The sequence below is a fragment of the Dermacentor variabilis genome, chromosome 9, assembly GCF_050947875.1.
Source record: "Dermacentor variabilis isolate Ectoservices chromosome 9, ASM5094787v1, whole genome shotgun sequence".
NCBI classification, from domain to species: domain Eukaryota; kingdom Metazoa; phylum Arthropoda; class Arachnida; order Ixodida; family Ixodidae; genus Dermacentor; species Dermacentor variabilis.
The window spans coordinates 41,391,429-41,419,217 of NC_134576.1; the positions used below are offsets into that span (position 1 = coordinate 41,391,429).

The 27,789-nt window shown below is 45.3% G+C and overlaps 1 protein-coding gene across 2 annotated transcripts; it reads right to left on the minus strand.

The window, feature by feature from the left end:
• Positions 1-46: 46 nt before the first annotated feature.
• On the minus strand, positions 47-27,635 carry LOC142592635 (uncharacterized). 2 transcript variants are annotated; one of them, XM_075704186.1, is made up of 2 exons: positions 26,938-27,635; positions 47-6,472 (listed from the first exon to the last, which is right to left on the minus strand). In XM_075704186.1, the coding sequence occupies exons 1-2, from the start codon at positions 27,508-27,510 to the stop codon at positions 6,173-6,175; spliced, it is 873 nt and encodes a 290-aa protein (XP_075560301.1). In that variant the 5' UTR covers positions 27,511-27,635; the 3' UTR covers positions 47-6,172. The 2 variants fall into 2 exon arrangements, with proteins under 2 accessions (XP_075560301.1, XP_075560299.1); XM_075704184.1 differs by having other exon boundaries at positions 26,902-27,627.
• Positions 27,636-27,789: the final 154 nt, after the last annotated feature.

Sequence of the window (27,789 nt, forward strand, 5' to 3'; positions counted from 1 at the left end):
ATTATGTGCTAAAAATTCCAGAATGAAGCAAAATTTAAAGTCGTCAACCAAAAGACAAATTTCGGTTTATTGGTCAAGGGCATTCAAAGGCACCATAAATAAATATAAAGACAATTTTAAAATACAGGCACTGAACAAAAACTAATAAAGCACCAAGGTAACAAAATGAAGTGCCAGGTAGCAACCACAGACTTGTAGAACAAACATACCCTTTAAATATCAAGACAACGAAACTCTACTCATGAACACACTTAAGATTTGGAGCATGTCACATATAGGAGAAGTGGTCACCGCAACAAACATCTTCAAGGTAATAAATCAATGCAAGCCATCCTCTGTGTGTACGTGATTCGTCAAGAAGTAAAGCAATCATGGTTCACAGTAAAAAATACACAAAACTTTGAGCAATATGCAGATTAAGCACATAACATATTTATTGAAAATTATTACAAGCGAGTAGAATTAGGCACTTGGTTCCTTTAAAAAAATATGGCACTGCGAAAGCAAATCAAAGCAACATGCCACATACAAACATGCACATGCACAGTGAAATGCAAGCAACACACTGACTGGCAATGTATTAAACTGTGATTATAAAATTATCCATAAAACAAGAACCACAGCAAATTACCTAGGCAAAAGTGCAGAAAAGAGCAGAGAGCCATGAAAATAACCTAACTTTTGGACAGTACAGTTGGCTTCCTTTCTTTTAATTCTGTCATTATGAGATGACGCTGACAGATGGTTGTTGTTCCCTTTGCACATGTTATTTAGAAGAATGTTTGATGCTAAATGCAGCAATAGGTCCATGACTTGTTCAGGACTATGGCCATTCAGGCACGTGTCAAAGCCTTCAAATTATGGTAAGACCTCTGTTGTTAAGCATATCAGAGCAGTTCGCTGGTCTTCTAACTTCAAGAACCTAAGGCAGTGTTCCTTAGAAAGAATTTGTCCTATTACTGCAGGCGCATACATCACAGCATTTACAACAACTGGTGCTGGGAAAGAAAGACCACTCCTATTAAGGGCATCGATGAGGCGATTTTCTTCATGGGATTCCTCCACTTTCCTAGCCACTACAAGGTTTCTTTTACATTCTTCACATTTCAGTGCCTTACAAGCAGCATGAGCACAATGCCCAGCTACATATGTTACACTACACTGGGATTTTTGAAGGCAGAGCATCCAGGTCAGAATCTGACTTTAATGCTGAAAGCTTTATCAAAATTCTGCCTTTGTCGCGTGCTCAGTTGAGGAAGCCTGTGTTCTTCAGTTGGTAGAACTGGCAGTGAATTTTGCAAACGAAGTTTTGCCTCACACTCGTACACTTGTCAAATAGAAACGTGGTACTGGTCGCCTACAAGTTGTCTGTATTGACCGAACCTCGCCTCGAGTGGATCGGTCTGAACTTTTCCCAGAAGCATGTAGCGCATCTTAAGTTCCTCAAGGCAGTAGCAAGAGAATTTCATAAGCCCTAAGGACGTAAGACGCAAGGCACTAACCGTTTCACGAATGAAAACGTTATTGTCAAAATGTAGTGCAATTCATATTTCTAGCCAGTCCACAAACTTCTTATGAAATTGGATTCTTTCGTCATTTTGCATTGATTTCACTGGCTCTTGAAAAGGGTCACATTTTTGGAAGCCCTTTGAACGTGTTTTGACATTTGCCACTGAGCACCAGCGAACAATAATGTTGATAAAGTTCACAATTTCTGCTGCTTTGTCAATGTGATTGGCATGCGCCAGAAGCCCTTCTGTAGTAAATTTATTGAATACTTGTAGTGCAATCTTCACATTTTGCCGCTCTAACTTTGGCGGATTCAAAGCTTTTGAGGTTAACTGGTGGCCATACTTTAGCACACACCCTTCTTCCAGTTTGTGTAGTCTGTGCAGTGCGTAAAATGAAGCCCAGATGATGTGACCACTGTCAGTTGTATGCTAGCCATCTCAAACTACGGGTAATAGAAATTGGTGCCATCATTCTTTTGGTTTATCCAATTATTCCACACATATTTCAAGAGGTGGACTGTGTTCACAATGTAAAACAGGGGTCTTGTCGGGTCGCAGGGATGTGGATACATGTACTGCAGCTTTGGAGGACTGCAAAAGCTTGACATTGTCTTTCTATTAATAGCATTGTTGTCAGTAACAATACATACTACTTTGTACCCATGCGACTCCAAACCAGTCACGACTTTTAGGGTGACATTATGCAACATAGCAGCATCAATGGTTTTGACAGGAAGGATGTGAGCGACCTCTCTAAAACATGAGACCAAACTTTGTACCATAAAAACATGGGCCGCCGTGGAAGTGTCAGATGAGTTAAAGGCAGCTCCACAAACATTTCCACCCTTGTAATCAAAGAATGGTTTCAAGTGAATTTTATCAAGCATCAAAGTCAGTATGCGCTTGTGAGGCTGGCGACACTTCACACGCTTTCTTCATGCAAGATAAAAAAATTTCATCAGTCTCTCCTTGCGGTGACAGCTCACATGCACAAAGTTTTCTGATGGTTGAAAGGTGACGAAGTGTCATAACACCTGCATTTTGCAGGAGTTTGTAAGCGTGGCACGATATTGTAAAGGAGACTAGCAATAACCATCAAAATATAGTGAATATCTGGGCATTTTCATCGCAACTATTTCCTGCTGTTCTTTCAGCACTTTAAGGATACTTACCGTTTCCACTGGTAGCTGCTGTTTCAAAACCTGGAGCAGGATGTCGACAGCTTTTACCACATCCTCGGGAATAATAGATTGTGTTTCAAAATTAGACAAATTCTCTAGAACTTGTAGGATGCATCTGATATCCTGAACTATGCTGGGGACAGGATAGTAATTTATTTTGGTAAGTGACTTTTTGATGGCATACAGTTAGGTCCATACTGTCACTGATCACAACAGAAGCTTCAATGCTTGGCATGGTGCTTCCGGTTAGCAACAAGGACATTACACTCGATGAATATGCAGTACTGACCACATCTCTGGCAATAAGGATCACTGCAGACATGCCTTCAGCCCTGTTTATGTCTGGAACTGATACCTGCAAATTTCCATCTTATATGACAACAATCAGCGATACCTTGAGAACATTGTATTGAATTTTATTGAGCAAAATTTTTCTCCCTCAAACTTTCTGGAGGGTCTTGTTGAGTATTGACTGGGTAGCTAAATGTGCGCTGAAGGTCGTGACAGTCTTGCTTTTCTTTTTTTCGCAACAAATTTTTTGGAGTGTCATTTTTTATGTTACCTTCACATCAAGCACACTTTCAAGGTAGATGAATAGCCATATCAAATTTATAAAAAGTCAAGATAAGAAAGCAAGACTGTCACGACCTGCATCGTAGTCCAAGAATAGTGGCAAAAAAATAACGGAGTCAAAATATGCTAGACGGTAACAAAGAAATCAGCTCCAGAAACTGAGCAGAAAGGCAAAAGAACAGTTTTGAGAAAACAGCTCTCAAAGATTCCCCTTCTCTTTAGTTCTCTAAGAAGCCTCAAATTTGTAGTCTTTGGGGTGTTTTGTGATGTGTGCCTTTGTCCCCCCCTCCCCTTTCTTGTATGGCATTTTTTGCTGCTGTTCTACAAAGAGCATGGTGCCCGAGTTTCAAACCAAGTGAGGCGCAGAACTCTGCGTGGTCATGAATATAGTTCCAGTATTGTACCTGTAGGCTGCCTCATAGATAGCAGTCTCCAGTACAATCAGTGAGGCATTTTTTTTTTTGTAGAATCGACCATGTTTCTGAATGAAAACTGAGCCTCGGCAGCCTTCCAAGTCATCTTCCCTTGACAATGGCTGTGGAACTTAGGATCAGAAAGCCAGTGACAGATACACAGCTGCTAGGTGCTTTCCAGCTTGTACTTTTTTGCGATGCCTCAATCACTGCAGCAAGGTGCCTGTGCCAGCCCAAGGGGCCTAGTGAACAGAGCTCACGATGACGTTCTCTTTATGAAGGGGTTGGTATGATAGATTCTGTTACGAGATATTGTGACAATATGATAATAGAATGGACGCACAATGTGCTTTGTTGCAGGTTCAAGGCGCCGATGTATGAAATGCCGAGCCGCAGATACAAGGAGTCGACACTATGTGCTTAGTCATGTAGTCCGAGGTGGCGACGAGCGAAATTCCTGAACACGGGCTCGAGCAGTCGACACTCGATGTGCTTAGTTGGGCAGTTCGAGGTGCTGAATTGCAAAATGCCTAGTCGCGGGCTCCAGGGGCCATATTCTGAAACGTTCGCCTTCCGCGATAGTCACATTCAATAAATCAAGTGACTGCTTAACTGCGACGTCAGCGTGCACTACCAACACGCGCTGTCGAACACTTCACATCACATGAGAGAGCGCACCGTGCGAGTGCAGAGCCGCTCGGGTGTGTTTTTTTCGAGTGTAGTGGCCGCAGTACGGGTTCTGCACTCTGACTACGGCTGGTTACGGCCGCTTTAAGTAAAATACATTGAATAAGGATGTGAAATGTTTTATTTTAAATGAATCAACAAATAGCGACGTATAACAATGCGTGCAAGACTCCACCAGAAAGGTTACTACAAACTACCACCTATCTTATCTCTACTACACTCCACCACCAACTGAATGCCAAAAGACATGTTCATTTATTCAATATATGTCGACAGCACCCATAGACACCATGATGCTAAAATGACGCAGGCCGGAACTACTAGATGGCGCTGTTTATTTTCCGGTTTTGCTAAAACCGCCAATCAGTGTGCGTCGTTGGCTGAGGCGTGGCCAAGGCGATAGTTTCACCGAAGGTGAATGCTTCAGAATACGGGCCCAGGAGTCGACGCTCTATGTACTTAGTCGCGTAGTCGAAGGCGCCAATGCACAAAATGCTTAGGCGAGGGTCCGAGATGGCCGTGTGCGATATGCTTGATCGCCGAGTCGGAGACTCCTATGCGCAAAATGCTTAGCTGCGGGTCCAAGGATTCCGGGCGCGAATCTTGGTCGCTATACCCCCGTCGCCGATGCTCGGAATGATCCGCCGCGGGTCTGAGACCCTCAAAAACGTAGAGATCGGCCCCGCTACTGCAATGTCCGCGTAGCGCCCGTTTTCTCACGTCGAATCTGGCATGTTCACATGAGCATGCCAGATTGTTCGCATGTTCGCATGAGATGCCAGTTCGCATGAGCATGCTTGGCTCCTTACGAGGTGCAAGGAGCCAAGCAGACGACGCGAGCGCCGGACCAATGGCAACCCGTGCTGGAGTCATGTGGCGGGCGCGGCTAATTGCAGACTCTGGCATAACCTTCAATCATTTGCTTTTTGTGTGCTTGTTTCTGTAAGGAGGAGATAGCTGAAGCGGCAAATTTGAATACGGATAAATGCACTTTCCAACGAGACCAAGATGGCGGCGTTCGGAGGCGCTGTTCCAGAGATGTTGTGGCTTGAAAAATGCTGTTCTTTTTTGACTTACGTAAGATTTTTCGCCGCCTTGGCTGATAAAACACATCTTTAGAGCACTTCTATGTAGTTTACAGTGATGACATTTGGAAATAAGATAGAAAAGGAGTTAAACTAAAAATGTGATTTTCAAAAAATCGATTTCTCGGCTATTTATCGCAATGCGAAAGCCGGGTCCCCCCTTAAAACCTGCAGATTCTTGCTGCCATTACAGATATGTCACAATTATTAAAACATGAAAAATGGAACATAACATATCGGGCTGGCTTGTCTTATGCTTATATTTCACACATCCACTTTGTACTGTGTGGTACAATAACATCAAGAAGACACACAAAGGAAGATGCACAACTTATTGACAAATACAGTAGTAACAACTGCCTCAGCAGTAGTGCTAAAATCAACACACCTATAATGAAATAATAACAAGTGCTAGCAATTTCTAGCACGAATAAAGAAGATCAACTTAAAATGTAAATACAGCTAAAAGGCCCATAAAGTCTCTGCATAATTTTTCTATACCTCGTAACACAAAATAGAAGAATTATGCGGTAGACAACTGGCCATCATTATGCTTAGTGCTTTGCATGATAACACAAGTGGTGACATTTATTTGAAATGAGAAACTATGCAGTGCAAACCGGAGGAGAAACCACCAAACGAGGAAACAGCACCGTATGAAGAATGTAACAAATGGAAATATATACATAGCAGATCCATTCGGAATCCGTAGCATCGGCACTTCATACAATGTGATGGTCACTTCCTAGAAAAGCAGGCAGCATGTGTTTGCTGACAATTGCATCGAAACCACGTACGTAGAGATCACGTAGCTTGTCTAGCAATTGAGGGCCTTCAAAGCGCACCCATGTCCCCTTCCCATCAGTGAGAGTATACGAGCTGTCCACAGGTCGTAAAGAAGGCCCAAGTTCGGCTAGAGCGGCACTCCACATGTCAAGACGCTCTTCTGAATCCTTGTCACCTCTTGGTGGGTCACGCAGATCTTTTGTCACTTTTGGAACATTGAGGGTACCCGGCTCAACCTGCAGGAGAATGTAGAAATTAACACTGAGGAGTCATGTAGGCAAGCAACAAAATTAACTGAACAAGGATACATTACAGCATACCTGCTAACCTGTGAAATTTATAATTCATGAGTATCGCACGGACACGAAATCTTACGTTGGGGATGCATATTTTAAAAGTTTAGCTCAAGCACACACATTGTTGGATAAATAAAAACTTTAATAATGATGGTGAACCTGTACAGCTGCAGCATAGAAGTAAGCAAACTTGGAATACCAGGTACTGTCTACATTGTTTTCACTATTAGTCAGTTTTTTCAGCACGTCTACTGCTGCTGAATTCGCCTGCTTCAGGAACCTATCTGAATAAACGTGGTAGAAGCAAATACTCTTGCATATTACAGTTTGTGCGTCACAACTTTGTTGCATGCATTCTTGCACTATGGTGCCTCCCCATCTTTTAATAGCTTAAGAATATATATATCAAAACGTTTACAAAAAAAAAAAAGTGCAGAAAGTGAGTGGGTGGAGCCCCTAGTCCAGGGCCCCACTGGCTTGAGCGGTCCGCCGTGCCTGGTCGAGGAGCGCTAGTTGCATCTCTTGATCCTCGCTGGCGAGCTAAGTCTCCCACTGCTCCCTTCCGGAAAGTTTGCCGGCTATTTTTGGTGTATTAATTTTGGGTGGCCTGTTCTGGCAATTCTGGTAATGTGGGCGAGAGTTGGCCAGCCTCCGCACCAAGGAGAGCGAACGCTGTACGGCGTTGGGTGAATGGCATGTTTCAAACAAAGGTTTGGAAATGTGTGCGCCTGTATTCGGCACCAGTCATAAGAGTCCCGCCTGGATAGGTCAGGGTGTGGTGAACTGTACTTTCTTCGCTGGTGCCGTTGGTGCTCAAGGATTTCTCGTGCTAAGAAGGGGTTTTCGTCAGAGTGGTCGGTCGCTCAGTTGACAAAAACACGAGCTGAGCCATCCGCTCTCTCACTGCCCTCGAGTCCTGTGTGACTCAGGCACCAGATGATCATGTGTTTCTGCATTAGGTTGGACCCTAATAGGTGAGTGGTGCTGTGTGGTAGCCTTCCGGTGAGGAAGAGTCTACATGCGACTTGGGAATCTGTAAGAGTTATCGACGATTGTCCCAGAGCGTCCTTAGATTTAATAGCTAGCGTGATGGCTGAAGCTTATGCGGTATTCGCAGATGCAACTCTAGCCGTGGCACAAGTCACAAGCCTTTGATCTGCGGCCGCTCCTACTACTGCGAGGGCGTACTTGTAAGCCCCACATCGAGCGACATCTGTGTAGACTGTATCCTGGTTACCACCAAATTGTTGCATTAACTTTTGAGCTCGAGCACTTCTATAACCCCGGTGGTATTTCAGACTCATGTTCTTAGGGATTGGGGCTACTATGATCCTTTCAAGAAGGACTTTGGCCAGAGATTCGAGTTGTTCTCCCGCATACTGTGGACAAGTAGGCTAACCTACACAGCAAAGTAATTTTCTGCCAGAGGAGGTTAAGCTAAGCCTCTCCTGTTTAGATATGAGCATCACTGCCCGTAGCTTCTCATAGTTATTGTGAATCCCAAGGGACAGCAGGCGTTCAGAAGAGGTTCCCTGTGGTAGGCCGAGAGCCGCTTTGTACGACGTTCTAATCAACGCATCTAGGGCCTTTAGTTCTGTTTTCGTGGGGTCTTGGAAAGGGAGGCTATACGTGAAACGACTTAGCACAAAAGCCTGAACGAGCCGGATCGTCTCTGTTTCCTTGAAACCTTTTAGGTGATAAGTTACTCGACGAATCATACGGGAGATCTGTTTCACCGGGTTTTAATGGTGTGGTCCACTCGTTTGTTGCTTTGCAGCCACACTCCGAGGAGTCTCATTTTACGGACATCCCTTATCTGGCTGTCTCCTAGAAAGAGGTTGACCAGCTCGTGAGTTTGACGGCCTCGACCTCGAATCCTGATAAATTCTAATTTATCGGGAGCGCAGCTCATTCCGCTGCTGCGAGCGAAGGTTTCAACAACGGTCGCTGCTTCTTGCAGGATTTGTTCTGTTTGTCCTAACGAGCCGCTAGTTGACCATAGCGTAATATCGTCTGCATATAATGCGTACCGCAGCTCGGGTATGACATCGAGTGTTTCGGCTAAGCATCTCATGCCGATATTGAAAAGAAGTGGGGAGAGTATCGCTCCTCGCGATGTACATCTAATGGGAATGGGAAAAGGGTCTAAGCATGTAGCGCCGATGCCTACTGTTGTGATGCAAGAGGTCAGGAAAGAGCGGGCGTAGTCATAGATTCTTTGTCCACAACCAATGTCATTTAGCTCAGATAAGTTCCTGTGAAATAGTGTCGAATACACTTTTCAAATCAAGAGCTAGGACGGCATGTTCTGCACCAACCGTGATGTTGCTAAGAATTTTTTTGCGAAGTAGCAGGAAAACATCTTGTGACAAAAAATGTTGGCAAAAGCCGAATATGTTTGTGGGAATAGGTTGCAGTCTTCAATGTAAGACGTGAGAAGTGTATGGATCACCTTCTCAATATAGTTTGCCAAGACAGGAGGTTAGTGATATCGGTCCGAGGAGTTGTAGATCACGAGGTTTTCCTGCTTTCAAAATAAGCACGATTTTGGCCTCCTTCCACTGCTGTGGAACTACGCCCCTCTCTCATATCTGTTCCAATAAAATACCGAGTAAGCTGTTCTACATGCTCGTCGCTCAGGTTCCGGATCATAGCATTTGTGAGTGGATCTGGTCCTGAAGCAGTATTTCTCTTCGCAGCTTGCGCTGCGGCAGAGAGTTCTGCCTTAGTTATCGGGGCGTCTAGCACCGCGTTTTCTTGCCCTTGGTATGGCAAGGTGCATGGGGGAGTGATTACTGCTCTTACATACTTTTCTTTCAGCTTAGTGAGGAGGGCCTGATCTGTTCATGAAAATTCTCCTGCAAGTTCTTGAAGGGTGCGGTTATTGGCCGTTTTTGTTTTTCCTGGTTCCATTGTGCTGCGAAGCATCACCCATGTCTTGGAGGTGTGTAACATTTCACGAAGCGAGTTGCAAAAACTCGCCCAACTCGCTGCCTCTAACTGCTGTGCGTAAGCGTTTGCCCGCTCGGATATTTCAGCAATTTTGTGGCACAGTTTGCGATTACGTCGCTGTTTTTTCCATCGTTTAGTTAGCCCCCTTCTGGCTTCCCACATATGTAGCAGATGGTTGTCCACTACCGGCGTTTTCGCTGCGAGCGCTAGCCGCTTAGATGTTGCTTTACGAGCGTCTCGTATGTGCGTTGCCCACTCTTCCACGTTTCAGGTGATATCTCCGGCATGGGGATTTTGCAATAATTTACCCAGTTTGTGATTACCACCTGGCCACAGGGTCGCCGAATTTTCGGGGAGCTGACACGCTGATGATGAAATGGTCACTGCCTAGATTCTCTCCTAGGCTGGTCTGGGATACCTCGTCATTATTTGTGAATGTGAGATCTGGAAAGGTGTCTGCACTGACACTGTTACCCAATCTCGTCAGGTTTTGAGGGAGAATGACGAGTTGGAGATCATATGCTTCGGCCGCTTGCTCGAGCTCCCAGCCTTTGAGGGTGTCTGTTCGGTAACCCCAGCTGGTGCGAGGAGCATTGAAGTCCCCAAGAAGCAGTAGTCTATCCTGGGTGCTGGAGTGACACATGACGTACCGAATGAGGGACTCAAAATCGGCCTTCCTTTCTTTAGGCGGGGCTATACACGTTCGTGATTATGGTTTCTGCCTTGCTACACTTCTGCGGCAGTATTGTTACGATTTTGTGGTTGATGCTGCTAGTCGCCAGATAATCTATACTGGTTGCTATGTCCTTGAGCACCATCATCGCAACCTTAGGGTAGTCTGGGTGGGATATCGTGTAGTAGCCAGTCAATCTGACCGGGTTGTTACCGATCTCTTGCAAACAAATAACACCAGGTTTGACTGGCACCATGTTAATGTATTGCTGTAGAGCTGCCGCCCGTTTGTGGAAGGTGCGGCAGTTCCATTGCCAAATTTCGAGATATTTGTGATGTGCTCGCGTTCTACTCACCATGAATGGTGCTTTCGCTGTCCGAGGTCGGTATGGGTTGCGGATGGTGGTATGGATTGAGCACTGGGGCTAATGCTGGCTCACTTACGAACCGCGCTCTTCACACTGGCCACGGATTCATCGCCGTAAGTTTTTAGGCTTTGAAATTCTGCGCACATCTGCTGCTGAAAATCTTGCATAGTTCGTAATTGATGCACAACTTGTTAGAGTGTGACCTCCATGGAATTTGGCGTCGTTATAACCTCGAGAGGCATGCCTGCTGCTTTAGTATGTGCTGTTTTGTTCGGTTCGGTACAGCGACTCTCGCGGAGAAGCTTGTTTTTGTTAATGATCTTCCGATATTCAGGATTTTCAGTTACAGGAGCAGTAGGGGAAACGACTCGTGCCCAGCTTACTGTGCTATCTTGCGGCGCTTGCTTGGTCACAGTGCCGAGAGCCCCCCGATTTAGGCGACTTAGGTGATTAGGAATGAGGTGGGTTTTTGGCATTGGAGTTCTTTCGGGTCCGCGATCTTGACCTGGATCAACGGCGAGTCCCTGATACCTCCTGCCAGGGATCCGATGCAGATTCTCCATCATCGGAACTGAGCCACAGTAGGCGTCGAGGTGGCTTCGTTGAGCTGTCTTTCCGGGTAGTCCGTTGAACGCCAGTCCTCGGCGTTCTTTTCCTTTGGGGTTTGAGATGTTTCTTACAACTTCGGTCTCCTGTCATGTGACTCTCCCCACAGGCTGAACACCTGGGAGCGCACTCGTGTCCGGCTACAGGGTCCCGTTGTCCACATGTACCACATACCGGAGTGTCCGGCTGGGGACAGACGTCCGATCGGTGACACATTTGGTGACGCACTTTGCACACCTCAGTGGTAATTTTGCAGGGATAGCAAGCAAGTGCTCCGCTGTTGTAGTAGACGTACCGCGGTGTAATACCTCTAAAACAGGTGATAACGGCCGTTTTAGTGTTACGGAACATGCCCACTTGGAGAATTTCAACCCCTTGTGTGCGTATGCGTAGATTCTCTTTTAGTGTTTCAGACGTCGTGTGCGGGTCCAAGCCGTGAATGACACCCTTGGTTGTCCCGTCACTTGTCGCTACGTCGTAGGCATTGACCGAGTGAGGCCGGCCATTGATGTTTAGCATTGTAATAGGTCTAAAGCAGTCCGCCACTGTCTGGTGTGGCGTGGACACGATAAAGATGTTGGAGCCCGGCTTGATTCTGAGCAGAAATTGCTCACCCGATATTTGCCCGTTGCATGCAGCAATCACTGCATCCGCCAGTAGTGGACTAGTCAGGTTCTTGATCGTTAGCCCTTGATGCGGTCGCACCACTATCTTGAAATCGTCCTTCGGCAGGGGGGGTAACCTCCTGTATGTTGGTTTGTGTTTAGATTTTCCAGTTGCTTGACCAGCAGAAACTTGTTGATTCTTCAAGGTCCTCAAATATTTCAGTGCTCTGGTCTTCTCTTTCGCATTGTTTTTTTTTTTTTCTCTGCCGAAGCGCGAGGACCATCTGTCAATCCCCATCTGTTTGACTTTGGCTTTCTGTCCTAGCGTTCTGGTCGCTGGGTCCTTTTGGTGTCGTGAGGTTGTGAGCAGCGGAGTCTTGAAAATCCATGTTGTCAAGGTCCTGGCAGCGCGTGTCCGTCATCTGCGAGGGTCCGGGACGCACCATAGCTTAAGAACACATTTGCAAATAAAACTTACTTGTCATAAAACTTCACGGAGTGTACATAAAATCGCTGAATGAGCCCGACGTGGTAAACATTATGAAAAATACAAGTGAGTTGGTAGGTTTGCATTATAGGACACTGCAGAAATCGGCTTACAGTGATAAGGAATTTTTTCAGAACAATTTTCACTCATTTCGGGAAAGAGGTTGAGGAGCAGAAAAGAACTGAAGGTAGAAGTTAGATTTCTCGAATTTCATGCTAAAATCCCAGTGCCAATAGGGCAGTACAACATCATGGACATTAAAGTATCTTTTCGTGTTTGAGCCATTTTGGCTAAATAAATGTTTTTTTAAACTCTTAAATTATTTCCCTCATTTGGAAGAAAATATAGCCAAGCTCTATCACCGAAAAGTTCAATAAGCTGGAGCAAGAGTTTTTAACGTCCCCGACGTCAGGGCTAGCTCGTATAGGCATTTCAAGGTGGCATAGCCACTTTTCCTGTTTATTGCTGCTTTTATTTAGGCCTACCAAGCTTCTTTCATGGAAAGAGTGGCTTTTTTTGGTATTATGGAATGGTAACTTACCATAACATCTGAATTGCTTTTTCACTTCAGTGCACTGCCCCTATAAAGGTGCCCTGAGACGCTTTTTAAAGACAGTAAGAAAACATTGCCGATCTGTTAACGAAGAACGCTCCTGTTAACATATGCGAGACAAATATTATTGCACTGCACGCAGCAGGGAATTTACAATCTCACAATGTTGTCATGCAGCGTCATCACATGCTGCTGGACTCGGCAAACAGCCATTGGCTGATTTCGTGATTATGAGAACAATCACAGTAATAATATTAGTGTTCGTTTGAGTTAAACATATATATGCATGACCTCAAAAAGAAAAAAAAAATATTTCATTTTTGCACTGCCCATCTAAACACCACAGATGTGCACTGCTGTGTCTGCTACGTGTGGCTTCCGATATGAAAAGCACAGCGTAGATACTGCAGCCATGGGTATCGCCACAAGCCGTCTAGTGCTCAACCACTGGGTGGCACCACCAGGGTGTTGCTTCCTTGCTGTCTCACCTGTGTAGCTTCCAGTGCAAATGAAAGGAGACAGAAAACTGCTTATTGGTGTGATAACTACTAACTTCCCTTGTGCTTGAAGGATTCGAAAAAATTTTTAGGCAGGATATCCATGAGGTAATGCAATTTACCAGTGATATCGTTCTATGATTATTTAATTAAACACACAACTTCAGCTTGTTCGTTTCAACTCCTTGTTTGATGTGTAGTGTTTTTCTGTCACTTGGCAGTGCACGGATGTGGCTATCTATTATAACTTACTTTTTAAAGGGCCCCTCACCAGCTCTCGCCATGTTGAGCTGTCAAGCACCATGCATACAATGAGTGCTAACGAACATGTCTGCGAAGTATTACACCGCTATGCGCTGCGGAAAGAGCTGAAATTTCAAACAGAACGTCCTTTTGCCTTTCTCGCAGGCGCTGTGCTCACAGCCAGAGAGTCGATGCAAAAAGATATTGTTTCCATCCATGACCATACTAGTTTATGTTGTAGTTTAAATAATATTCTTGCATGGCGCAGGTGCTGGGGAATGACACTAAATAAAGATAAAACCGTAGCACTGCGAATAACTAAGGAGATCACCCCTGCTTTATACGTATAAGTTAGATTCCTCACCTTTTTATGAAGTCACTAGTTAAATATACCAAGGAGTGACCCTTAACAAATACCCTATCATGAAACAATCACATAACTAACACTTGCGCTTCAGCTTTCAGAAAACTATGCTTTTTGGTACCCCAACTTAACATTCTTCATTAGAATGTTATGCTACCTTGCCCTAATTATGACTAAGCTGGAATATGCATGCATAGTTTAGGATCTGTACACAAAAACTAATACCAAGAGTCTGGAGAGAATTCAGAGAAAAGCAGTCAGATTTAAATTCAACAAATTTTCAAGATCTGGTTCCCCCACCGAACTTATGAAAATTAACAACATTCAAGCACTTGAGCTTAGAAAAAAGAAACAGGGACTTGAATTCCTTAAGGTACTTCACACTAACAATTTACCCCTTGACTCGTCTGAATATTTATCACAGTTATCAAGCTGAATTACACGCCACCACAGACATGATGCATTGACCCCTTACCTTGCAAGAACGAGCACATATAAGTTTTCTTTTTTTCCTCAAACTGTAGCCAAATGGAATTGTGTAGTTGAATCCACATTCTAATCTTGTAATTTTATGGTTTTTGTTTGCTTTGCCAACCTTAGTTTCATTGTATGTACAATGTTTCACCCTCCCTGCTTGGACCACGTGCCCGCAGTATTTAATAAATAAAATAAATAAATACCGCACAAATGTGCCGTGCCTACGTACATGGCAGTGCTGCAACGTTGCTCATAGTGGCACATGATCTCGAGAATTATTCAAGGCAACATCTGTTATTTGTTTAATCTGTTGCTTCAATAGACAAATTAAAGCTTAGAGAAATAATGAAACACATAAGCTAAATGTCCGCGCATTTTTGTTTCACTTTGCGCCGCAGCAAGAGAAATGTACTTCCGTTTTGTCCACTTGTTCCCATGCCGTTCATTCATGTGCGCAGACAACAAAACCGTCATTTTCTACTGTCTTCCAGCATGCGTTCATGCTATGTGATTCGCTTATGTTTGCTTCGGTATTCGTGTAGCACTGACTTATAGTCAGGTGTTCTCGTGCACAGCATGCAAAATTGCACGCTGTGTGAAACGAGACAAACGCACCAGTGGAAGTGCATCGTGCAGCAAAAAAGCAAGGGGGAAAAAATGAAGGCGGGACCCGTGATGTATGAGTCACGCGACCCTTAAGCTCCGGTATGGGAGAACACAGGGGAGAAATTTCACTTGCGGAGGCTAGATGGGGCAAGTGAAGAGAATGTCTCTTGGCAGTGGCACTCGCCTCCTGAAATAATTGGGTCACGGCACTGAAATATTTCTATCTTGGCTATTAATGACCTAATTTGAAAAATTCTTGTAACAGAATGCTCCCTAGAGGGCACATAACTTCCAGTGTATAACGGAAATTTGCTATGTGGCCTGGTGAGGGGCCCTCTAAAACTACCGTGAGACAAACGATGGAATGAAAAATGGTAGGTGTTAGCAAATGGGAGAAGCTCACTTCTATTTGACATTAGGACGAAGGAGGAGGAAAACGTTTTGAATGTCCAGCTTCGTAGCAGACCTTGCGGCCCCAGTCTTAGTCGTCGGCCAGGAACCTTTGTACCCTGGCAGTGTCTTCAGCGAGCTAGACAACCTGGAGCTGTTCTAGACTCTAGCTAAGCAGCAGGGTCTTCCACTGCTGTGCGCTAGTTATGTTACCTAGCTTTTTCTTGGGGCGGCACCAAATTGTATCACTTAAGTTAGCGTTTGCATTGCCAAATTTACTCAATGGTGTGTAGCCTGGGGCATGGAAATTAATGTCAGAAAAACAAAGTGCATGACTATTAGCCATAGGAAGTCGTTTATTACATTCAATTTTAGAATAGCGGGCTCCGACATAACACGAACAGACGCTATAAAATATTTGAGCTTAACTATCACAAGTAACTTAAAGTGGCACGTTCACATAGAAAATATATGCGCAAAAGCTTTTAAAACACTTGGGATTTCTGCGAAGAAAGTTGGCTGCGGCTCCTGCTTCCATTAATAGCCTATAAAACTCTAGTGCATCCCATTCTCGAATATGGCAGTATAGTTTGGAACCCTCATCAGGTATACCTTATAGATGGATTGGAAAGAATCCGAAATAAGGCATTATGTTTCATCTATTCAAAATGTTCCCGTCAGGACAGCGTCACTGCCTTCGAAATGCCGCAGGCATTCCTACACTTGCTTGGTGACGGCTTGTGGCAGCAATGAAGTTCCTTTTATTGCTTTATCATGATCGCATAAAAATAGATAAACACGTCCACTTAAAACCACCGTATCATCATTCCTGTACAAAGTGTCACGATAAACATATCAGGCAATACGTCACACGCTGCGACACATTCAAATTTTCATTTTTTTCCTGCTACCATTGAAATATGGAATGCTTTGCCCCGGGAAATTATTGGCATGGATAGTGTAGAGAAATTTGTGGAGAGGGTAGAAGAATACCTTCTTATGCTATAACATATTGATGTGTTATACTTGGTTATATTATGTCTACTTATGTTTTATGCTTACGTATCAAGCTTACCATTTGTTTGTTATCAGTTGTATAGGATGTTGTATCGATTGCTGTTGTATCGGTTATGATTACTAATGTATAGTTGATACATTGCGCTTCTACGTGTACCAAACCATCCACTCCCTGTAATGGCCTGTGTAAGGCTGACAGTATTATTTAAATAAAAAAAAATTTAAATAAATAATTCTGAATATTGACCCAGGTAGCAATAGCTACCTATAGGCCACTGGTTTCGGGTAAGTATTTGTAGGAGATGCCAGGCCACCACTTGCATTTTAGTGAGTGATGGGTGGGCTTAGTTTCACTATAGGTCACCACGCAGTGACTCCTCGATCCCAGCGAAGACAGCTCACCTGTTCAGCTTGCGAGTCCTCAAGCTATGCAATGAGCTGCATAATTTCCAGGGAGGGACAGACGTGCTGGTGCCCATATAACTTGTACTGATCAATAATTGGAGTTGGTCATTAGAATTCCTAATGCTCGCAGGGATATTTGTCTTCTGGCAAAGTTGCTTACAGTGCTCTTGAAGTCACTAATGATGAATTTGGAATTAGTAGAGGCAATTGCAATCGCAACTGTAAATTAACATACACGAACTTTCTTTTAAATTACACCCTATCAAAACATACTGGTCCCAATGATGGGTATACCTTCTTCACTTGCAATTTGCAAGTGCTCTTTATAGCCATAACTGTTTTGTTAATCACTATGAATGTATGGCATAACAATATGCACTGATGTTTTCACAAAATATACGTTGTCAAGAAGAACTGACAATGAAAGAAGCACAGGGAGGAGGGCAAATGACTGAATGTTCACAAAAAACTAAACGCAGGGCATGTGCAAATATTCTGTTCAGGTGCCAATTAATTCTGTCTATTGAAAACCTCGTTTAACACTGTTTTTCGCATCTTCAGAATCGTGAAACGCACGCAGCTGCCGTACAGACTAAGAATTTTCCATTCATCGGCAAGTTTTATAATGTTTGCAGAATGTCGATTGCATGCAAGAGTTCTCTACAGGAATGACACATGAGCGACTATTTAGTGCCTAGCGTACTTCGAAAGAACCTATGCACTTAACTTCAAAAATATGCCTGATGTAGAACATTGTCGGGAACAAAAAAAAAAAAAAAGCGAGCACACTACATCCCAACAAGTGGAACCATAAGCAAACATCCACCCATCTACCTTGCAACTTGTTTTACTACAAAACTTTACGAATATAAAACACAGCACAGGGCCATGCAAGAGTGTTTCAAGATGTGTGTGACATGTTTTAAATATTATTATAAAATGATCTTGTTTTTTGGCACACCATCTTGGCGCACACAATGTGCACGCAGCAGCTGACGGTGCACACATACAGTGTTCTACAGTCTTTTGAAAAAATAAAAGATACGGCACTGTGTTATGTCACCACTGGTGCCTGCTAATATACTATGTTGATGACACATTGCACATAGAGTTATTTTCAACTGGAGTGTCTGAGATAGCTGCTTATGTGCCTGCTGAATGTCCTCCGTGAGGAAAGTAGCCTATAAAATAACATGACAAAGACAAGGTGGACAGTGCTGAGTATCAAATGGATTTCATTAAACTCACACTAATAAATAGCAGAACATATACATGGCAAGAAGGCTGGAAATGCAATAGGCCACCACCTAATGATGATTGTCCAGATAATCTCACAACCACTCAACATCACAGACGATCTAGTGGAAGACAATATGGTCTGCATATATACAGCGCTTCTTCACTAATGTGCCACCTTGTCTTTATGCCTAGAAAGCACTAGTATTTCAAAACAATAGGCAACCAAAGGAGTCACAATATCCCGAGGGCAACTTTGCCTTTCTGAGCAACAGAGTCCTGCGAATGGTAAAGCTGCAAGTCAAGGGCTTAGTGCCCGAAACATTTTCGAAGAATTTGCCACTTATTAGCACTCCATATCTGTGAAGTTTGTCACATCACCTCAATAAATTGAGGGCAAAGTTTCGTTTTAACACTGTCTTCAGCAAAAACAAGTTGGGTAAGTCGTGTGCTGCTGTAGACAGAAAGGGCAACAGCATGCGTGATTGGCATAGGTGCTATATTAAGCACTATGATAGAATGGTCACATGTGAGACCAGTGTCATCTTTGATATTTCTCTATCACGCAGGAAATGCTACATTGTCCAGACCAGGCACCACCTCAATTACCGGTCGATGGATCATAAAGCTTCTGAGGAGTTGGCAATCATCTAACCTATGAAAAATGCACTGTATAGAATGTACATTTGTAAAGAATGGACACTTGGTGCATATGGGCATGCTCTGTGAGAGCATAGCCAGAAACTACTGGAGAAAGGCATTTTGAGTAAATAAATGCTTGATGTTACTGCAAGCTTTGCACCCTTTTATTATTTATCATGGGGATCCTGAATGTGTGTGTGGTTTAGTGGCGCAAGGGCCAGATATGGCCAAAGAGCGCCAAGACAGTGTTAGTGATTTTACGGTGATGATAATGAGTTCTGTGAAGATGTGACTTGGCTGTAAAGAGGCCTAAAAATAGTCGCTGTAAAGTGCGTAAAATCTACGTGCTATAAAATTATGGCGATGTCTAATGACGAATACTATGAACATTAAAATCCATCGTAGAAGAATGATGCATTGTTCAAAATATGCGAGATGTTAAATTGCTTACAGCACTACTGCCTCGCCAGAGCCCTTGAACCACAAGGGCCTAGAGGCATGTGCTATTCAAAAGAATTATCGCAGCGGCATCTTCTGAAGAGAGGAAGCGCTACGAACGTGTGGGGCTAATAACATGCAATACAACATCTTTCAAAAAACCTAGCACGGTGTTGGTGTCAAACAGTGGTTCTGGACCAAGTAACATAACAGGATGAAGGGGGATGTGTTGCCGGTACGCTAAGAGAAAATGTTTCTTTCAGATTCGGCTTCCCGACACTCCAGTAGGACGTGGAGGACGGTCAGCCTCTCCCCGCATCTACCACAGGTTGGAGGCTCGTTTCTCGCGAGTAAAAAGTTATGTGTGCCAAAAGTGTGTCCTGTTCTTAGACGGCAGAATAGGACATCTGTCCGGCGGGATTTTGTTACAGGAGGCCAGAAACCTAATTGTGGCTTTATTACATGCAGTTTATTATTTATTTCTTCGTCCCACATGCGTTGCCAGTGGTTTCGTAGTTTCCTTCTTAAGAAAGGCTTCAGGTCTGTGACAGGGACCGAAGCAGTAGGATGAACTGCATGAAATGAAGTTGATGTGGCCATCTGGTCGGCTAGAACGTTTCCCCTCGATGCCCCTATGTCCAGGCACCCAGCATATAATCACATGTTGGTTAGATATATATGCTTTACACAGTGCGGAGTAGAGTTAATTAAATACTGGATTTTTGTGGTTACAGAAAGACATCAAGGCCTTCACAACACTGAGGGAGTCCATATATATAACTGATTTCTGGAGTCGTAATTTATTTATATGCTTTACGGCCGACAGCAGTGCGTAGGCCTCAGCCGTAAAGATACTAGTTTCTGGATGCAGTACGTCGGATTCCGAGAAGGATGGACCGACGGCTGCATAGGACACCCCCTCGCGCGATTTCGATGCGTCTGTGTAGAACTCGGTGCAGGCATACTTGTACTGGAGTTCCCGGAAATGTATTTGGATTTCAATATCTGGAGCATGCTTTGCGACTTGCACAAAAGATATATCGCATTGTATGAGCTGCCACTCCTAAGGAGGTAGCAGCTTGGCTGGATGCATTAGGCGGAGCTCGAGGAGTGGGACATGCATTTGATCACTAAGCTCCCTCACACGCAGCGAGAAAGGCTGTCTTACGGAGGGACGATTATGAAAGAGTGTAGCATATGTCATATCGTTAATGGTATTAAAACACGGATGTTGAGGATTAGAGTGGACTTTCAGAAAATATGTTTGGCTGATGTATGTTCTCTGGATATGAAGTGGCCACTCATTCGATTTTGCATATAAACTTTGTATGGGACTCGTTCTGAAAGCTCCTGTGGCTAAACGGATACCTAGATGGTGAACAGGGTCTAGCATCTTTAGCGCACTTGGAGCGGCAGAATGATAGATCACGGCACCATAATCTAATCGTGAACGAATCAGGCTGTTATAAAGATTAATTAAGCACTTCCTGTCACTACCCCACGAAGTATGGGATAGAAGTTTCATTAGGTTCATTGTTTTCAGACATTTTTCTTTAAGATGTTTAATGTGGGGGACGAAAGTGAGTCTGTAGTCTAGTATAACACCTAGAAATTTGTGCTTTTTGTTTACGGGTATTTGTTGTCCACATAGTTCTAAGCAAGGATCTGGGATCATTCCTCTCTTTCTTGTAAAAAGAACGCAAGAGCTTTTGTTAGGATTGATCTTAAATCCATTCTTGCCTGCCCACATCGAGACTTTGTTCAGGACATGCTGTACCTGTCTCTCGCAGACTGCGAGGTTACAAGATTTGAAAGCTATTTGTATGTCGTCGACGTAGACAGAATAAAAGACTGCCGATGGTAATGAAGCGCAAAGCGTGTTGATCTTCACGATGAAGAGTGTGCAGCTGAGCATGCCTCCTTGGGGTACACCCGTTTCTTGCATAAAAGGACGTGAAAGTACATTGCCGACTTTTACCCGGAAGGTACGACTGGACAGATAGCTTTGTATTAGGTTAAGCATATTACCATGGATGCCCATTTCTAACAAGTCTCTTAGGATTCCGTAACGCCATGCTGTATCATATGCCTTTTCCATATCGAGAAATATCGATAGGAAGAACTGTTTATGTATAAATGCGTCCCGGATATTTCCTTCAACATGTAGGAGATGATCGGTTGTGGAGCGCCCTTCTCGGAAGCTGCACTGATAAGGATCAAGCATTTTGCTCTGTTCGAGGAAATGAATGAGTCGCCGATTTATCATTTTTTCAAACACCTTACAAATGCAACTTGTGAGGGCTATCGGGTGGTAACTTGTCACTGAGGAAGGGTCTTTGCCTTGTTTCAAAACAGGGACCACAATGGCTTCCTTCCATGCGGTGGGAAGGTACCCTGCATCCCAGATGGTGTTGAAAAGTGTGAGTAGTGTAACTTGTGTATCATTGTGCAAGTTTTTGAGCATTTCATACGTGATTCTATCAGATCCTGGTACGGAGCTGTTGCATGCGCTCAGGGCAGCTCTCAATTCGGCAATACTAAAGGGACGGTTGTAAGGCTCATTCTCTCGACTTTTTCTTGTTAATGGCTTACGTTCTTCTATTTGTTTGTATTTTAGAAAGGATTGCGAATAATTTGTTGGACTTGACACGCTCTCAAAATACTCCCCAAGTGAGTGTGCCTGGTCTTTCAGTGTATCGCCCTGTGTGTTTACCAGAGGGAGTGAATATGTTTGGCGCCCTCTAATCCTATTCACCCTGTTCCAGGCTTCGGCCTCATCTCTAAACGAGTTAATACTCGATTAAAACTTGTGCCAACTTTCTCTTCTGGCCTGTCGGCGGGTTCTCCTACCTTGGGACTTTACTTTTTTAAAGTTGACAAGATTTTCTGCAGTGGGCGAAGCGCGTAGCAACCCCCACGCCTTGTTCTGATTCTTACACACGATCCTACATTCACTGTTCCACCACGGTACACGTCGTTTGCATGCCAGACCACTCACTTCGGACATGCATTTTGATGCGGCATCTATTATGAAGGCTGTGAAGTACTCCACAGCAGCATCGATTTCTAAAGAATACATGTCATCTCGTGATATACTAGTTAAGTTTCGGAATTTCTCCCAGTATGCTGTGTCAATCTTCCACCTAGGAACCTGTGGTGGATATTAGTTTTCTGTAAGTGTTCTTAATAGTATGGGGAAGTGGTCGCTTCCGTAAGGATTGTTCATAACTTCCCATTCGAGTTCAGGCAGTATGGACGCGGAAACTATGCTCAGATCAATTGAAGAAAAGGTATTGTTTGCAAGACAGTAATAAGTGGCTTCCTTCTTATTCAGAAGGCACGCACCAGAAGAGAAAAGGAACTGTTCAACAAGACGACCTCGCGCATCTATACGAGAGTCGCCCCACAGGTAACTGTGCGCATTGAAGTCGCCAAGAACAACGTAAGGTTCAGGCAATTCGTCTATAAAGGATTGGAATTCATGTTTCGTTAATTTGTAGTGTGGGGGTACGTAAAGAGAGCTAATGGTGGTGAGTTTGTTTAGGAGAACAGCTCGAACCGTCACTGCTTCAAGGGGCGTTTGTAGCTGTAAACGCTGACAGGAAATACCTTTATGAATAGCAATGGCAGCACCGCCTGATGATACAACAGCATCATCGCGATCTTTGCGGAACTTGACATACGGTCAGAGAAAGTTTGTGTGTTGTGGTTTTAAATGTGTTTCCTGTAGACACAGCACTTTTGGATTGTGTTTTTGGATAAGCTCTTGCACGTCATCAAGGTTCCTAAGAAGACCTCTGACATTCCATTGAATAATTTGTGTATCCATTTTGAAAGTAAATAAGTGCTGTGTGTATGGAAATGGAGGTGATGCCTTAGGTTACAGAGCTCTTTTGAGGCCCTGTAACGGGGGTTCTGCCCTTTCTGGAGCGTTCGAGGGAGCCTCGCCGCTCCTTAGGCGCTTGGTGCGCCTTGAGGATAGGTGTAGTGTCTATTGCCTCTTGCGAGGCACCAGACACGTGCTCTTGCGAGCGAGAAGTTGCAAGGGAGAGTCCTGCCTTGGAGGGCAAGACCCCTGCGCCCACCAGCCCGGAGGTCGATGAGGCACCCTGCGGGATTTAGTTGCGCCGGCTGTTGCCAGTGCTGGAAGGGGCCGGGGAGGTTGGGGCAGCCTCGGCTGTGCCCACCTTCGGGGTCGATGGCCCCATCTGCTGGGTTGGCGGAGCAGCGCTAGCTGCAACCGCCGCGGGGGCAGATGGCGTAGCTGCCGACTCACTGATTGTGGGTCCGACAGCCGCCGGAGGCCGTTGTGACGCTGCCCCCTTACGCGCCACATCAGCAAAGCTGCTCTTAGACAGGTATGACACCCGCCTATGTGCCTCCTTGAAAAATATGTTTTCTTTGACTTTGATTGTCACAATCTCTTTTTCTCTTTTCCAGGACGGGCAGGCGCGCGAATATGCGGCATGCTCGCCATCACAGTTGACACAATGTGGAGTGTTCTGGCACGTTTCGGAGGAATGTTCATTGTCACTGCACTTGGCACAAGTCAGCCGGCCTCGACAGTTCTGTGAACTGTGGCCGAAACGTTGGCACTTAAAGCATCTGAGAGGATTGGGAACGTATGGCCGAACACGAAGTTTGATATAACCAGCCTCGATGGACTCTGGAAGGACACTTGAGCCGAAAGTGAGTATCAGGTGTTTCGTCTTGATCTCTTTTCCATCTCTCCTCATCTTAATTCGTTTAACATTGATAACATTCTGGTCACTGAAGCCCTCCAAGAGTTCAGCCTCAGTGAGCTCCATCAAGTCATCGTCAGAGACAACACCACGGGTGGTGTTCATCGTGTGGTGCGGGGTTATAATTATTTGGGTTTCCCCAAATGACACTATTGTTGACAATTTTTCAAATTGTTTTTGATCGCGGAGCTCCAAGAGGAGATCACCGCTTGACATCCTCGACGCCTTATATCCAGGACCAAAGGCTTCAGTCAGTGACTTGGAAACAAGGAAGGGTGAGATAGTCCTTACTGGTTTATCTGGTTTTGCAGAATGGATGACATGGAAACGCGGGAAGGATTCTTTTTGGCGGCCAAAAAATTGGAAGACTTCATCGGTGCGCCCTCTTTTCTGAGGGCGATCAGGTAGTGGAGGGAAGGAAGTAGCCATGTGTGGACGTGTAGTTTTCGGCAGCAACGCCAGCCACCCACCATGGAGTCCAACAAGGGGACGCTGCAGGGCCTGAAAAACAGGCCCTGCAAACGCCAGCTGTACGTTGCCACTATAACCCAATATGACATAACCAAGGTTGGCTACTCACACAAGGTTAACCCTTGCTGCCAGGAAGGTCGGAAATAATAAAGAAATGAGAAGGAGACAGGAAAGGTGGAAAGTAAGGAAAAGACGAAGGTTGTCGGGAGAGAGAGAGACAGGAAAAGGCAACTATTGATTTCCCCCAGGTGGGTCAGTCCGGGGGTGCCGTCTACGTGAAGCAGAGGCCAAAGAGGTGTGTTGCCTCTGCCGGGGAACCTTAAAGGTCCGGACACCCGGCATTGGCTCAACCCCCAGGATCCCCCTTTCCCCTGACACGGCTAAGCCGCGCACGGCTACACGTGGGAGGGTCCAACCCTCGTGTGCTCGGGTACGTGGTGTCGCAACACACCAAACGCCTGCTGATGCAGATGCCCCTGCGGGGCATGGCGATCCTGACAGCAGCTTTGCAAGAAGTGGCCTCATTGACAGGCACATGAGCATCAAAGGACACGCACACGCAACGTCATGTCTTGACACCCAGGCGCTTGCTTTGTCAGGTGGTGCAGGAATGCCTTTTGGCACGCACTAGCAGGTACCATATTTTGTCCTTGCCTGTACATGCAGAGATGACAGGTCACTGAACTTGTAGTGGCAATGGCTGGGCTGGGGTACTATGGGAAGGAGACAGGCGCCCTAATTTGTGGGGAGCACACATGTCTATTCCCTCCCACATACTCACATCATTGTGTCTGCAGGGTGCGAACCCGACAATGCGAGTATGCAGGAGGGAATGGACACATACGCTCCCAACAAAGTAAGATCAGCATTTCAGAAGAAATGGGCATATCGACTCGGTGGACACTTAGAGAACACCCCTCCTGGTGGCAAACAGTCAGTCACCTTCACACTTTGTAACCAGCTATGATGTGATTAGACGCAAGGATGAAGTGGTGGATATGAATAAGCCGCTCCACCAATTTCCTTCTTTCTTTTGGCCTTGTGTCAATTGGCGCACTAGCAAGCTATGGCGACATCCATCCTTGGCCTCATATCATCCTATGTCATGAAACCAAGGTCGGCATAATGTAAAGCTATTCCAATCTGTTGTATTTCCAAATCCACCTTGAGCCCTCAGTGATAGGCCAGAATGGTAGGGGTCCAGCCCGTGTGGGCAGGCGCCACGCCCCTATGGGCACAACTCGAGCCATTTTGATTGATCTGGTAGAGCTGATGGCAGATTTGGAATAAAAACATATTGGAATATTTTTGTTATACCAGCCCAGGAGAGAGCCTAAGTGGGAAGTCTTGCTTTGTACCACTAGTACAGGAAACAAAGTTACCAGCTGACTTGAGAACACCGTCTCACTTTGACTTGTTCGCGTTGGGCATGAAAGGCACAAATGGTTTGATTCTGTAATTCCAAAGCAGCACCACTATAAAAAATTATGCAGATCCCACGCACTGCAGGAATCAACATGAGCAAAGCTTTGTGCTGTTTGCTGCGGCAGTAATTAGGGATGATAACGGTGAATTTCTTCAGCATTTAGTCCAATACGAGAGTGGCGAGTTGATGGTAAATGTTACCTTGAGTGCACCACTCCTGTTTGTCAGTGCAGTACAATGAACACACAGCGAGACGTGTTTGCTTGAGGAGTTGTGTGCCATTGTTTATCACCTCTGAGAAGGTTAGAATTGTCATTGCCTCGCACGGCACATCACATCGTGGCAGAAGTGTTAAGAATTAATTTAATTATGGAGTTGTATGTGCCAAAATGACTACTAGATATGAGGCACACCATAGTAATGGTCTATGGATTAGTTTTGGCCCCTTGGGTTCTTTAATGAGCATATAAATCTAGTACACGAGTGTCCTTGCATTTTGCCCCCGTCAAAATGTGGGTGCTGCGGTCAGTATCGAAATTGCGACCTCAAGGAATGCTGTAGCCACAATACTACCACGCAGGCACAGAAGTATTGATTTGAGATGCGTCTGCTTCCGTAGTATTGCCTAGACGCTATGGTGCCTTAATGTGGCTTTGTGTCAGCATGCGGTGCATCAATTGTCTGCTTACAAATTTGCATGGCGGTTATTTTTTCAGAAACAGCAGGAATGTGCTGTACTTTGAACTTAAATTTATCCAGTTTGTCCACAACCGCTGTCGTGTCTAGTCGAAATGTTTCCTTGCCTTCTCAAGCCATATTTTCCCTCACTTGCCTTTCCCTTATGTATGGGAACTACAAGCGAAGAGTGGCAAGGCTGCTATTCAATCGTTTTGTGGCTTTCATTTGTGCCGCGCTTCTGCCACGTACTACATGCACACTCCAAAGCAGCAGCAGCAGCAGCAGCAGTGGGAAATTTGAAGGAATTGGCAAAGAAGGCATCGCTGTAAAATGCGTTGCAGCGCTACGAGACTACAGCGGCGTTCCCGTGGCGTTTCAAGGCGTCCCCCATACCGTAGGTGAGTCTTGGTGGTCGCGCCACGTACAAGACCCACAATCTCCTATATAAAGCTGAAGTACGTTCTACTGTGTTACCTTCGACTACAGACAGCATACCTGTACTGGTAGCTGCGAGAAGCATGAGCGGAATACCGTCTCGAGGTCTCCAAACGGCACGTCCAGCTTCTGTACCGGTGCGCCTGCCATTGCCCTGTCCAGTGCCAGCAGCAAGCGGCGTATTCCACGTTGATCTGGAGCAAACAACGCCATAATCGGCAACCCGGGCCACAGGACCACGTACGATGCTTCGTGGTCAAGAGACAGATCCCCCAGGTTCTGGACGAGCAGACAGGCGAACACGGTGCCATCGTCCACAGTCCACGCTAGTGTCACCTCGCCGCCGTGAACTCGAAGTACCGTCGCCGTGCGTGACAGCAGCCTCCAAAAGTTGGAAAGAACCGAAGCTGTCTCGAAGCGAATGACATGCCACGGCCGGTTGCTTCTTCGCGGTAGCAGCCAGCAGTGTAGCCAAGCAACGCAGTGCAGACGCTGGCTCGGGTCCGTCACATCTTGCAAAGCACGAATGATATCGTTCACGGCACGACGACGTCTCTTATTCTGCAGCGGCGGTAGCCAAGGAAGGCCAGCATCCTCCAGGGAGTAAAGTTGGGCCAGGGTCAACTCTCCGAGCCACGACTTCAAAAACGTCAGGTCGACTGTCGTCATCGTTATTTGGGCGGTATACAAAGAACCTGATGCAAAACCTTTCTCACCGCATGCGCTGGCGTGCGTCTTTTAAATGTCGTACCAAATTGGTCGTACAAAAATCCTTCACGTGACCTGATCCTAGGTGCCTAGGGAAAGGATCATTTAGGGATTTTTTAGAAGGCGCGATGATGGCGCCGAGCGGTGCCGTGGCGCCCGTGGCGTGTTCGTTCTCGGCACGAGACGTTCATTTGAGGGACCGCCAGTCGTTTGTGCGCAGGCGCGAAAAAGAACAGGTGC

What these genes read in the sequence shown, in the direction of transcription:
- LOC142592635 (XM_075704184.1), bottom strand. Translation starts at nt 27,510, where the DNA reads ATGACGACAGTCGACCTGACGTTTTTGAAGTCGTGGCTCGGAGAGTTG. An exon ending in TCTCGCAGCTACCAGTACAG is followed by an intron (nt 6,473 to 26,901) that starts GTATGCTGTCTG and finishes ATTCTCCTGCAG; the next exon opens with GTTGAGCCGGGTACCCTCAA.